The 13819-nt window shown below is 38.3% G+C and overlaps 1 protein-coding gene across 2 annotated transcripts in view; it reads right to left on the bottom strand.

The window, feature by feature from the left end:
* The window catches only part of FREM2 (FRAS1 related extracellular matrix 2), a 124319-nt gene that overhangs the window by 12220 nt on the left and 98280 nt on the right, over positions 1-13819 (bottom strand). The window contains exons 17-18 of one of the 2 annotated variants that reach the window (XM_061457457.1): positions 3373-3565; positions 976-1080 (exon numbers count right to left, since the gene is read on the bottom strand). In XM_061457457.1, coding sequence (XP_061313441.1) covers positions 976-1080; positions 3373-3565 — 298 coding nt within the window. Of the gene's footprint in view, positions 1-975; positions 1081-1150; positions 1434-3372; positions 3566-13819 lie in introns of those variants that run through there. The other variant, XM_061457458.1, reaches the window with a different exon arrangement.

Raw genomic sequence — 13819 nt, 5'->3', positions numbered from 1 at the left:
TCAACACAGCTGGGCCCCCTTGATTCTTGTTCAAGTGTCTATTAACAGTTGCTTTTGGGCTACACAACCAGAAGTGTATGAAGATTAAATTTAACAGACAGGCAAAACAGTGAGAAAGGAATGGCAAAGATCTATAATCCCTCCTGTTTAAAACTTGGAATGTCAGCTCAGGGAACAAAAAATAATTTCTCTAAGCAACGTAACTCTTTCAGCTCTGCCTGAAAGACAAAACCTAATATGCTAGAAGACAGCTGAGAAGTAGAAGCACCATGAAGGAGTTTCATAGGTTAATAAAACTGACTTAAACTAAAAGAGATTTCTTAAAATTAATTTGTCCCTTCTTATTATTGTTAAGTTCTCATTATTGCTCAGCAGATTTAATTTAGTTAGATAATCTTTTCTGTAGCTGGCATTCATGCTCAGATTTATGTCTGTATTCTGAATAAAGGTAGTGGGGTTTAAACATTAAATTGCAGGATCAGGTCCTCAGCAACAACTAAGTGAATGACAGTGAGAATGTTTTATTAACAGAGTGATACAATGCTCATACAAGACTTTTTCTTACTCTCTGAAAAAGGTCTAAATAACTTAGAATGGTTTCAAGTTAGCAAATAAATTTTAATGCTATCTACATTCCTAGGGCAACATAAGTGAATAATTAATAATAGCTTTTGGATTAAAGACATACACTTATAAATCCATAGTGAACACAATGGCCTAGATCTTTATCTTTCATAAGCCAGGCTTTTCATCAAGCAGAACGATCTTCTTTCCATCAGATTCATGTATATTTCATTAAAGTTAGACAATCAGAATACAGTCATCCCTTACTTTCCATTTTCAGATGGGAAAAATCCCATCTGAAGGGCACATTACATAAAAAAAAAATCAGACATTAGTAACAGAAATAAGAAAAGTGAATATGGAGGGGTGTCCTTGCTTTTATAGTACTGCTAAAGTGTAGATTAAGCTTACCAGGATGGGACATCACAAACAGACCATGAAATCGGGCTTCAGTCTTGAAGTTGACAACCAAGCGCCCCTCTTCACTAACACGCATGCTGGTTGGGTACAGGGAACCTGGCAGCAGAAACCAATTTACAACTTTTATTCCACTTGAAGATGGTAAATAAATCACACTTCTGCGAAACACCAACCCCACTCTTTAATTTCCCCTTGTCATGTAAGTTATCTGGGAGACGGCCTAATGGTACCTTTTGGGTTGACTCAAGGTTCTTCTTGAGCAAGAATTTACACAGTGGGGCCTAGAGTTTTCACAATGCTTCAGCTTTCCAAAGCACATACTGAACTTCCCTGCAAAGTCATGGTTTTACATGTTATCATGGACCCAAACAGCCGCTTCAGTAGGCAAAAGTCCACAGCACAGTCTGTGCTCGTGTTCGGGTAATAGCATGGTGAGCTGCCAGAAGGCTCTATAGAAGGAAGAATACTTATATTTTCACTAGGTATTCAAGCTGACTTCTACCAACGAAAGCTGCTCCAGAGATACTTTTTATCAGTGCCTTCCTATCTATTATCTCAAGGTATCACCCAACCAGCTGTTGGTTGTGGCTTCCATGGCAATCTGTTTGAGGGTGCTTGAATCTGTGAAACTCATTCTGACAGACTTTGCATCGCAATCTCTGGCACGAATCTGGCCCAAGACATGGGACTAATGTTTCCCAATTTCAGGTTACAAAGTCTTGTTTATATGTCAGAAGAGGTTTATTGCTGTAGCTTGCAGCCAAGTCTTTTTTTTTTCTCTAGAGTTCTGCAAAGCTTCAGAGTTCAGGCATTTCCTCCAGTGCTCCTTTACAGCCAGTGATGTGCCACCATTCTGCTTTCCAGGAGCAAGAAGAAAAGAGGAATGTTCCTCCATGAACGTGTCAGAAACCTAACGCCCTCACCAATGTGAATGTATAGCACCCATACAAAAACACCTCTACCAATTATATTTATTGGTACATCAGAAAGATATATACATGTATGAAATATGGCTTTAGAAGACCTTGACTGCTTTACAGTCATATGCAGAATATACGTAGAACAACTATATCTATCCAGAGGCATGGAAATAAATTGGAGACTAGTTAACCCCTTCCTGCCCAGAAAAACAGCTGCTCATTGTACAAAGCTGCAGAATGAGAAAATACTGCCCAAATCATTTTGGGATATGTTGGGGGTCTATACTCCACTTCCTCACTATGTTTATCATGTGTCTTGTTCTAGCTGTTGTCAAAGAGAGCTGCCAGTGTTCAGCATCTCCAAACAGCTGGCCATCAGTTCCTTAAACAGAGAAATAAAATATTAAGCATTAAAGAGAGGAAAACAGTGGCACAGATGTGCCACATAGCTGAGGATTAAATGAGGTTGCTAGTCAGTGTCTACTACATCATATGATTTGTGGTATGTGGCTTATTCTTTAGGCATGGCATGACATGTGCTTCATCATGCACTATAGATTCCCCTTGCCACCCTCATTTACTGTTCTCAACATGAGGAGAGAAATCACATAGCAATGACTTCTGTAGCTTATATACAGGGTTTGTAGAAACAAAGAATAGTTTTATGCTCACTGGAGTCTTGAAACTGTGTAAGCGTATATAAATAACTATAGGTGATGCCTGTATTCCACCATAGGCCAAGACAGGTATGGAACACATAAGCTTAATGTTGATGAGTACCAAAGGAATTTGCCTAAATAGAACAAAGGAGCATATAGGTTTAAATATACATTTTCACAGACATCCGTATGTCTCTACTTTTTAAAAAAATAAAATAATTTTTTGAAAGATAAATTCTGTAATGTCAGAGTTTGATTTGTGACTAATTATAGTCACAAACACTTATTGACAGTATCAAATTTAAAGAATGCTTCCCAGTTTAGTACTCTAACACATAGGCTATTATAACCATTACTTATTCCTATATCTTTTGAATGTTTCACAGTTAATGTGCTCAATATATAAAAAGTTTCTGAAACTGTACATTCATGGCCAGAAAAATATGATATCACAGAAAAGTTTTTTTGACTTTTTTTCATTAAAGAGCAAGCATCTTGTGTGGTAACAGAATATAGATACATAATGAACCTTGAAGTTCTGAGTATAAATAAATGTCATTAGTTTTTGCCTGTGTACTTCAACAAGACAATTATCTTTCTTTGTAACAAAACAGGTGTCAACTTTAACCTAAACCCCCCAGCAGAGAACTGTGAGTGCTCAGATATGACAGAGTGTTTGCAACTGATAATAAGTGATATACCATTAATTTTTAGTATTAGAATTATTAAAAAATCATCCTACTGTGTGCACATTATACTCTTAATAACAGAACTCTTATGAGTTCAATGAAAAGAAATCCAAAACCCACCTTGGAGCTCTGCTTCTGGTGGGCTACCGATCCCATCCTTCCACAGGATGGCAGTGTCATACACAAAAGTCAGCCGAAGCTCTGATTGCAAGTCGAAATGCTGCCAGCCTCCTACACCCACCGGGGAGTGGAAAACATACGAGACATACAAAGGGACTCTCAGCGTGACATAGGACTGTACTAGATTGAGAACCTATAAAAATGAAAATTATTTAATTAGGTTAGTGGTCATGAAAGACAGCATTGCACTGGTAATCTGAGTGCAAAAGAAAAAGAAGACAGAATTTGAAATAAATGTTGTGACTGAATCAAATTTTCTCATTTTGCAAATTACAGGTGAAGCAAACACCACCACATTTCAGCTAAGCTTACATCCCTTCAAGTTCCATTTTGTATTTCAAACTGAATATGTTTTCTAATAAAACATGGACCCCTCAATTTTGACTTACCTTTTTTGGTCAGGCTTTTTAAGTACTTAATCAACATGGCTACGAACGAAGACTTTGGAAATTTTTCAAATATCCTTTTGCATTTGTCCTATCTTTGTGCCTTAACCAATTCTTTTGCTTACATTCTTATGCTACTATCCTCTAAGAAGCTCTTCTGGAAGATCCTGATTTTCTCAGATGTCATTGCAAGACAGTTCTTGGACTGTACTTATGCTTTTCTGGAACTACTTCTTCCTTTGTGCATGGATAGTAGCTAACACACTCATGCAAACACACAAATCATACCATTTGTCACTGTCTGGAAGAACTAAAGTGCAAGTTGATATAGATTTAAAAATATATCCCTTATGCATGTATTGTACAAAACAATAGCGCTGTATTTAATTATTATCAGAGAATTGCATATTCTTCATATATATTTGGATGAAAAAGGCAAGAACAGTGTCAATAAACTGCCACCTCTTAGGATAGCTCTTACATAATGTATGGATCCAAACCTTTCTGAAGAGACTTTGCATTTACGGTCTGTCTGTTACAAATACTTTTTCATTCACATCTCTTTGATTAGAAATGTGCAATCCAGATCCTTTTAGAACATTCTGGATTTCTTTAAAAAGAGATGGAAGGAAAGGCATTGAGATCATCTCCCAGTGGGAGACTTTTCAAAGGTAGAAATGCTGTCGAACTCTCATTTGTTTCCAATAGAAATCCCATATGTAAATTTGTGCATCTGGAGTGATTGTGCATTTCCCTGGAGTGATTACCTTGCAAGCTTCTAAAAAGTGTTTTGCACTATTAAAAAATCCCCCAACATTCAAAGAACTTTACAAGCTGTGTAAAAATCAAACTGTTTTTGAGTTCACCCAGTGGCATGTCAGCAGTCTGAACGTCCATTACCTTACCGATGCATTACATTTCCAAATACCAGACAAAACTTTTAGTTGGTTTTTTTTTCAGCAAAGCATTTGACACAGTCTCCCACAGCATCCTCACAGCTAAATTGAGGAAGTGTGGTCTGGATGATCAGGTAGTGAGGTGGACTGTGAACTGGCTGAAGGAGAGAAGCCAGAGAGTTGTAGTCTATGGGGCTGAGTCTAGTTGGAGGCCTGTAACCAGTGGAGTGCCTCAAGGGTCAGTACTGGGACCGGTATTATTTAATATATTCATCAACGATTTAGATGAGGGAATTGAGTGTACCCTCAGCAAGTTTGCTGATGACACTAAGCTGGGAGGAGTGGCTGACACGCCAGAAGGCTGTGCTGCCATCCAGCGAGATCTGGACAGGCTGGAGAGTTGGGCAGGGAATAACTTGATGAAATATAACAAGGGAAAGTGTAGAGTCCTGCATCTGGGCAGGAACAACCCCAGGTTCCAGTATAGGTTGGGGAACGACCTGTTAGAGAGCAGTGTAGGGGAGAGGGACCTGGGGGTCCTAGTGGATGACAGGATGACCATGAGCCAACACTGTGCCCTTGTGGCCAAGAAGGCCAGTGGTATCCTGGGGTGTATTAGAAGGGCGGTGGTTAGTAGGTCGAGAGAGGTTCTCCTTTCCCTCTACTCTGCCCTGGTGAGACCGCATCTGGAATATTGTGTCCAGTTCTGGGCCCCTCAGTTCAAGAAGGACAGGGAGCTGCTGGAGAGAGTCCAGCGCAGGGCAACGAAGATGATTAAGGGAGTGCAGCATCTCCCTTATGAGGAAAGACTGAGGGAGCTGGGTCTCTATAGTTTAGAGAAGAGGAGACTGAGGGGTGACCTTATTAGTGTATATAAATATATAAAGGGGGAGTGTCACGAGGATGGAGCCAGGCTCTACTCAGTGGCAAACAATGATAAAACAAGGGGTAATGGGTACAAACTGGAACACAAGAGGTTCCACTTAAACTTGAGAAGAAACTTCTTCTCAGTGAGGGTGACAGAACACTGGAACAGGCGGCCCAGGGAGGTTGTGGAGTCTCCTTCCCTGGAGACATTCAAAACTCGCCTGGACACATTCCTGTGTAACATTATCTAGGTGTTCCTGCTCCGGCAGGTGGATTGGACTACATGATCTTTCGAGGTCCCTTCCAATCTCTAGCATACTGTGAAACTGTGAAACTGTAATACTATAAAACCACAAATATACTGCTTGCCCTGACTAAATACTCTGAACTAATTAAAAAGTTCATAATGGCAAATGTTTATAATTGCCACAACACATGACACTCCTTGAGCTACACTCTCTGCTACCAAAACTGTTTCCACTTATATTGTTTGCATTGTTCCATCAAATGTACTATCATTTAGACAGAAAACTGTCTGGAAAAACACAGTATCATGCAGTAAAGCAGTCGGGTAGACAATATGAAATGTTCCAGTTTTAGATGATTTTATATGAATGCTTCTTTGTTGGTTTTATATAAACACAATTAAGAACTTCTATTTGGAACAAAAAAAGAGAGGTTTCTTCTCCATATGTATTGGATGAGACATTGAAGTTAGACAAAAATATTGTCCTTTAGTCTTATTTAAGTTGCAAGTTTATCTTTGGGATACCTGCATGATATCTGAGGAATTATTTCAGACATGGATTTGCTAAATTGTTCCAAGTAATAACATAGAATTCCCACTTCTATGAAAAAATATAGCTATGGTGGAAGTCTACAGCGCACCATGGTTTGCCTTTGATACAGGATTAACCTTGAACATTTGTAATTTCTTGGAACAGGATCAAGAACTGAATACATTTGGTAGTGTAACAAATGTGTTCTTATTGAAAAGTCATTCACATATGTGTAGACATTGAAATCAAAGATTTGAAATTCAGTTTGCTTATGAGGAAGTTACAAAAGTATATGAAAGAAAATTCAATAAATGTCCATTATCCTCTTGAAAGGAAGCATACATAATGTTTCATGGCAATGTAGAGGAGGACTGGAATCTAACACAGAGAGAATTTAATGACCTTGAAGACCAGGACTTAAATAAGGTGACATTTTATAGCATAAAGTATAAGGTAATGGCAACTAGGGATTTCTGGTAGAAATTAAAGACATCAGTTAGAAACAACAGAGGGAAAGAAATTTTGGTATGCGAAGTTGATCACATCTCACAACTATGACCTTCCTACCCTCTCCATGTGATATGATCCTAAGATAAACTGAGGAATGGGGTGGAAATTAGAAGCATGCATGCTATTATGCAGAGCACTAGTGAGAGCTTATCCAGAACAGCTTTGATCATCCATGCTTGAAAAAGCCTGATTTGCATTGTAGACTGTAGAAAAAGAAATCAACGTAAACACAGGAATGGCAAAACTATTGGATGAAGGGAATCTAAAATAGCTGGGTTGTTTAGCCTGGTACAAAAAAGGGTGAGAGGGAATAAGAATGCTGTCTATACACATCAGGAGGTCAACAACGGAGGAGGGCCACTCATGATGATAGATGGTGCTGACATGGGAACAAACAGCCATAACAAATACAGCCTAAAAATCAGAAGAATTTCTAACCCTTGGTGTGGTGGCATTCAAAAAGAATAGTGAGGCAATGAAATCCTATTAGTTTTTCAGTTAAGTTTACTAGTGCTGGAACCACATTATATAGAGTATTAAGGACAGTGATCCACAACCCCCCTTCCAGCTCAGTATTGTCTGCCACCTCAAGTAAAAGAAAACAAACTTCTTTCAAAGCTTTTCTTGATTTTCAAGTACAAGGTATCAGGGCCTCTTCACATACACTGTACATAAAGCAATTCATTAATGGGGTTTCTAAGACACTTTCTAGGGTTTTCTTGCCTCCTTTCAATGACAGAATAGTGTTAGTGAGATCAGCTCATTTGCAGTGGTGAAAATGTAGCAGTAGGATCCCTTCTGGGGCAGATCTGCCTGAAACACTGCTTTGTCATACATTACCACTGCTCTGTAGGTAAATCTGAAACCATGGTGCCAAAGAATTGTCTCTGTTTCTAGAACCCTAGAATTTAGAAGGTTCTTGTCTTTTGGCAAAATCCATGAGAGATGTGTGGGCAACAGGCTGACTGCCCCATCCTGGGAATTTATTTGTGTACTTATGAAAGTCTACATGCTTTCATCAGTATAGCTTCCCTTATGTGAGATTCATGGCATGTAAGGAGAGAAAGGAGTTCTTGCTAAACCAGCTGATTGAGTTTCTATGCACACAAACCATTCTTCAGGCACTCATGGATTTGCAGGTGTGGAGGAAAACCTACCATACTGATAGCCAGACAATCACTGAATAGTTTTCTCTCTCCTAACAGTAAATTAAAACATACAAACCCCTCTCATTTCTTGCTGGGAAGGAAAATGCCACAAGGAGAATAGTACACTTTGGGAGGTAGAAAGGAAAAATCACAGGACTATATGCTATATGAAATACAGAGGATCTTTTTGACACAATAAAAAAATAAAGAAGAAATTAACTGCAGAGGAAAACTGAGTCAGTAAGTGAGCAGACCCTCCAACAAATGAATTGATGGAATGTGTTACGCAGATGGAGGAGTCTTACTTCTCTAGCCCTCTTAATAATGCCATTTAGGCGAACATGAGAAAACATTCTTTCCATTGAGTTATCTTTATTTTACAGCACTGCCTGCAAAGCCTATTGGAAGTAGCCAGCTGTTCATATTCTATCTCAATATGACATGATGAAACCAAAGTGGTAACTTAGAGCTGTGTAAGTGTAGGATCAGTTTAAGTGCTGTGGAGAGACAGAACAGGTGCATTATGTATCTACGTATCCTATCCACAGGAGATGTTAACAGTTGTATGGACAAAATTATATTCATTGATTTTAAACAATAATAAGTGGGTGTGACTTTTAGCCTTGTGATACCAGGAGAGAAATACAGACTACAGCTACACCTCAGCTGAGATGGGGAAATTGTCGAATACTCTGTAACAGTGCCAGTCCTGGAGAATCTGGGAAAACAGAAGACAAAAATTCTTCCAAGCGGGGAGCAGATTCTTGCAGTTAATGTAGGAAAAAATGTAGATCACAAATCAAAGTGCATCTCAAAATTCATTTGTGTGAGGAAAGAACACGATTTACACCGGACAGTGGTATAAGAAGTAGAGTTTCATATATTTTCTTTGCAAGATAAATTATCACAGAGCATTAGGTCTGTTTTTGAATGTTGACAATTCCCATTTCAGACTTTAGGAAATACTAATGGTAGTTTCTATAGGTATTCTTTTGTTCCCTTTTCTGATGCAAACTGCCAAACTTCATTAAGTAACAACCCCAAGCCCCCAATTAATTTGAAAATCTGTCATGTAACACGTAAGAATATTTACAACATAAAAAAAATATTTCCAGTTAAGGCTTTGGGATCTGGACTCTGTTCTACATTTATATTATGTTTTGTTTATCTGGCCTACATTTCCAGAAGGCAGAGTTTGGCAGTTTTGTGCATGTGCACACTGTATGTAGGTACTGATAAAACCAGAATCAGAAACTAGAAATAACACAAGTTCATGTTTTCTATTGTATATGCCAATGAAATATCCTAAAAATTGTACTTTTTCCTTCTAAACTGTCCTGAGCCTCATATTCTGTTGTATTTACTTGTTCTGCCTGTGAATCTGAGTCACACAAGATTAACAACGTTATCAATTAACTGTTTACACAATACCAATATGGTAAAGCTAAGATCTGGCCCCAGGTAGATCACAGGTGAAACGTAAAGCAGGTTTCTTTAAAGAAGTCTGAATGGAGAGGAGAATGCAATGCAGGTTTGAAATGCCAGCTCCTTGAAAAAGTTAACGTCTGACTTTGCTACACAGCTGGTGCATTAACTTTACAGTGGAGTTTTTTCTTCACAGTGCTCACAAAATGCATGTGTTTGCAGCTGGAGAAAAAGGGTTTGGCTATTAGTGAGCTTCCATGTCAAGGGAATACAAGCTGCAGGGTTCTCTTAAACTTGACTGTGGCAGCTGAACAGAACATAAAAATAAGAAAATGGACATTTCTGTCTATTTCCATTTTACAGATCTAGTGAGATTTTCAGAAGAGCTGACTTTTCCCCTTAAAGTATGATTTTCGTAAAACTAGAACTATTAAAGCTGGAAGGATACTGTTTCAGTGTAATAAAAACTGTGAGCTGCCTCGTAGAAGCTGTGGAAACACACTGGTAATTTAAAAATTTGCTTTCCAATGGGATTTTCAAACATCCAGTGCCGTAACGTGTAGCATAAATGTGAACTGAACATATTGGAAGAATGATGTTTTCAGCTGTGTCCAGAAATAACCGTTTTCATTAGAGAGCAAACCAAACTGATCAACTACTCAAATAAAGTAGCTTCAAGGTCTCGAGCTGTACATTTAAGTATTTTAATATATGTTCTTCACCTTCTTGTTTCTGTCAAAGAATTGCTTAATTAGTTGTTGTTAATAATTTGTTTTTAAATGGTAATTTCCTTACTTCCCTATGCCAAGTCTGGCAAGAGACTGCGACTAGAGAAAGCAACATCCACATATAGATACTTGGCCAGAACCACACAGAAGCCTTCAGGTGCCAAATTGTATGGCTAAAGCAGTTAAAACAGAAGGAAATGAGATCAAATGATACTTAACACGCTATCAAATAAGTCTAGGCCAACACTTCAATATATACTTTAATAAGGTATGGTCGTTTGCTTGGTTTTCACTATTGCCTTTTTTAATTCTGTTTCATGAATATCTGGCATTGTTCTAGCACATGTGTCTTGAGAACTTGAGATGTCTGCAGTACTTGACATGTCCCCATGAAGTAAAGTCTAATAACCTTTATTAATTACCTGAAAATACAGGAAGATAGCCCTCAGGTAGGTGAGTTCCATATTTTTAAGACATATACATTTTTAAAGACAGATACTGAAATTTAGCCTTATTGCAGGTTGGCCAAAAGAAAACTGTTGCTGCTAATTATAAAATCTTACTTTAACCAAAACAGAACTATAATACAAAAGAACTAACTCAATTTAAAGAGGACTAGGTCTTTATTTTTAAATATACATTCTTTAAGCTGCACATCTAAATCCATATTTAGATACCTAAGTGCCTGATTTCTCAGATGTGGTGAATAAGGACAGACCCCAGGAACAAAGCATCAAGCTGGATACTGAAAAGAGTGCTGCATCTAACTCACACAGGATTTGCTCATGCACAGAGTAATTGAGAAAGAGAATGGGTCACAAGCAAAAGGCCTCAAAGGGAGCAAAAAAAAAAAAAAACAACCAATAACTAAGACCTTCTCTGTATGTATTATGACAGTTCATGAGTTCATGGGAACTGGCTAAGACAGCTGCAGCTTGCAGTAAAGTATGAGCACTGCTACACCAGCTGCAGGTCTCTGAACTCACTTCTTGTTGACTGAAGCTCTTCCCCTAGCATAGGAAGAGCACCCATAAAGTGGAGGTCCACATCACACAATATATTGACAGTTTCTTTTGTGAAATATCTTTCTCTGAGTTGACAGTGCTGTCTTTGTTTGACCATACAGGTACCTGAGATTTAGAATCAAGAAAAATAATTTTGAGCTTAAAGATCTAGCCAAAATATCTGGTAAATTAAAGCTATTAAATTTGCAATGGTAGCAGGATGTCATAAGAGTGGGGTTTTTAATCTATCTGTTCTGTCTGTATATTAGAACTTAAGCTTCCTTTGCATACTAAAAAACCATGGTGAAAACCATAGCTGCCAGCTTTACTGTCACAGAGGAGGATTATTAATTGTTCACTGAAGGAGAAAAAAACAACAATGGTGACAACCACAGAGACAGGGCACTGACTGCCTCCCCTCTCAGCTGGAGGGGGTCATGTGAAGATAAAGACCAAACCTGGAGAAGAATTAAATGGAGGTGGGGAAACAGGGAAGGCAGTGAAGCGCATACTGGCTTCAGGGCAATGCTTTGCTGCTAGAAGTAATTCAGCTTGATATTTCACTTAACACACTGTAACCTTTTAGCCATAACCTACAAGGCACTAAAGGATGACTTCAGCTGCAGTTTAATGGCTCTCATAGCTCACGTTCATCTCTTTCTGCTTTTAAACAAATGTTCTTACTTAAAGTACATAACACTTCTAGAGCTTAAAGCAAGTAGAACTATCTTTCTTGGTCACATTACCATTTATACATGTCCTTCACAATCGAATATGAGGTCTTTTTATTTACTAAAATATAGTAATAGTGCTTATTTTCTCCTCTGTTTACATGCATATAGACATATTTAGGTTTTATTTAGACACACATTTGCCTAAACCAAGGTTTAGGCAAAAGCTTATTCAAGCTTTTCTGTAAAGGATGCAAAAGTATATAAAATGGAAAGGGCTCATATCAAGTCTTCCTTTTCACTGTGGCAGAAGTGGCTTGCATAGCTCACAGGATCGGAGTTGCAGCTGCTTGGCAGCTGTGTGTGCTTATATGCTTATGATTGTGTGTGTGGGAAATAATATACGGCTGCATATTGCATGGGCATTAAGAGATAGTAAAAGGAATGATGAGTTGAAGACATTAAATAATTTCTAGAACAGTGAAGACTGCTGTCATTTTTATCTTGTGGGAATGTGTAAGGTTTACATCCCACACATGCATGCCTTCCCTCTGAGAGGTACACGGTTTCCGTGGAATGCACCTGTAGGAGGATCTGCTTGTAGCCGAGGGGCAACCCCAAGCAGATGCACCAATGGAGAGCTTCCAGAATCAAGACAGAGATCTTGAACCGGTCACTATAACAAACAGGAGTCAGAACTTATGATAGAGCACTGAGATGACAGATCCACCAGACTTTGTATCTAAGAAGGACAGAAGCTCCATTTTGTTATCATCTTATAATTTACAGAATATATAATCTCTAGTTAAAGGGGTAAAATGTTAGGAAGTTAACCGAGGTCTAAAGAGAGCCCGGTGCAATTTCTAGCATGATCACCTGTGGACACTCACACAGGAAGGTGGACTTTAGGTGTGTAAGTATAAAAGAGAAAAAGAATTTAAAAACAGAGAGAAAAACTTATCTGATTAGCTAGCTATATGTCCCTTGACACCTATGCTTTTAGCAGTAGAATAGCTTTGCTGTTGCACATGCCCACAGGTTCCTTTCAACAATGACACACTTTTCTTATCTGTTAAGGCCTCATATCATTTGGGACTGACAAAAATAAGAATTTGTGTATATAAGTCTACTGAGGTCTGATAAGAAGGGTCCTTGGCAAAATGAACATCTGTTACAAAGTTGAGAAATTATGGCCATTTCACAGTGGCCTCATCCTCTCCACACTGGCTTCAAAGAGAGCCAGGAAAGTGATGTATCTTTACCACACAGCTATGATGCCATGGATAGACTTCTCTGAAATGAGGTACTGAATTTCCAGTCTTTCTTCCAGCCTGTATGATTATTCCCAAAAAAGATTTTTGTGTGTCATAGAGGATTGATCTTCATAGCTTTTGTACTTTAGAGCCTGAGTGGGATCAGACAGTAGTTAATATAAGGGATTAGCATCACTATCACTGCACCAGAAGAAAACCTTTTTGCTTCCACATTATTATGGATTTCTAGAAATAATTCTCCAAAGGACACCTGAAGATGTCCCCAGTCTCTTTGTTTTAACTCCCAACCACTTTCACAGGTCTGTTCTTCAGACATTCTGTATTGGCAGTTTCTCTTTGCTTCCTGATCAAGGAATTTTTTGCTGAGTAATGCGAGACAACTGTGCTGTCTGCACTGACTGGTCTTGTTACCAAGTGAGCAAGAGCTGAGCAGAGGCAAGCACCTGGTAGGACATTGCAGTCAGTTGTTATCAGCAAGAAGGGTCTTCACAATTTTTTTTAAACTCTTTTTAAAGATACACCATGATTAATAGTAATTCAGTGTATTTCTGTATCTATATATATATGTGTGTATATATATATATATATATATCCCAATAGTATAAATATGGTAAAACCAATCCTTTAGGCTTTTATTCTAAGAAAAGACTAAGGTGGCTCACTATACAGTAAATGTTGGATTGATTTGTCCTAAAATAC

This window comes from Pezoporus flaviventris, unplaced genomic scaffold, assembly GCF_033815535.1.
Source record: "Pezoporus flaviventris isolate CSIRO_AGI_PZ_B2104156 unplaced genomic scaffold, CSIRO_AGI_Pfla_v1 ptg000025l, whole genome shotgun sequence".
NCBI lineage: Eukaryota > Metazoa > Chordata > Aves > Psittaciformes > Psittacidae > Pezoporus > Pezoporus flaviventris.
Note: the sequence above shows the minus strand (reverse complement) of the source record. Positions and strands in the feature narration are given on the sequence as shown.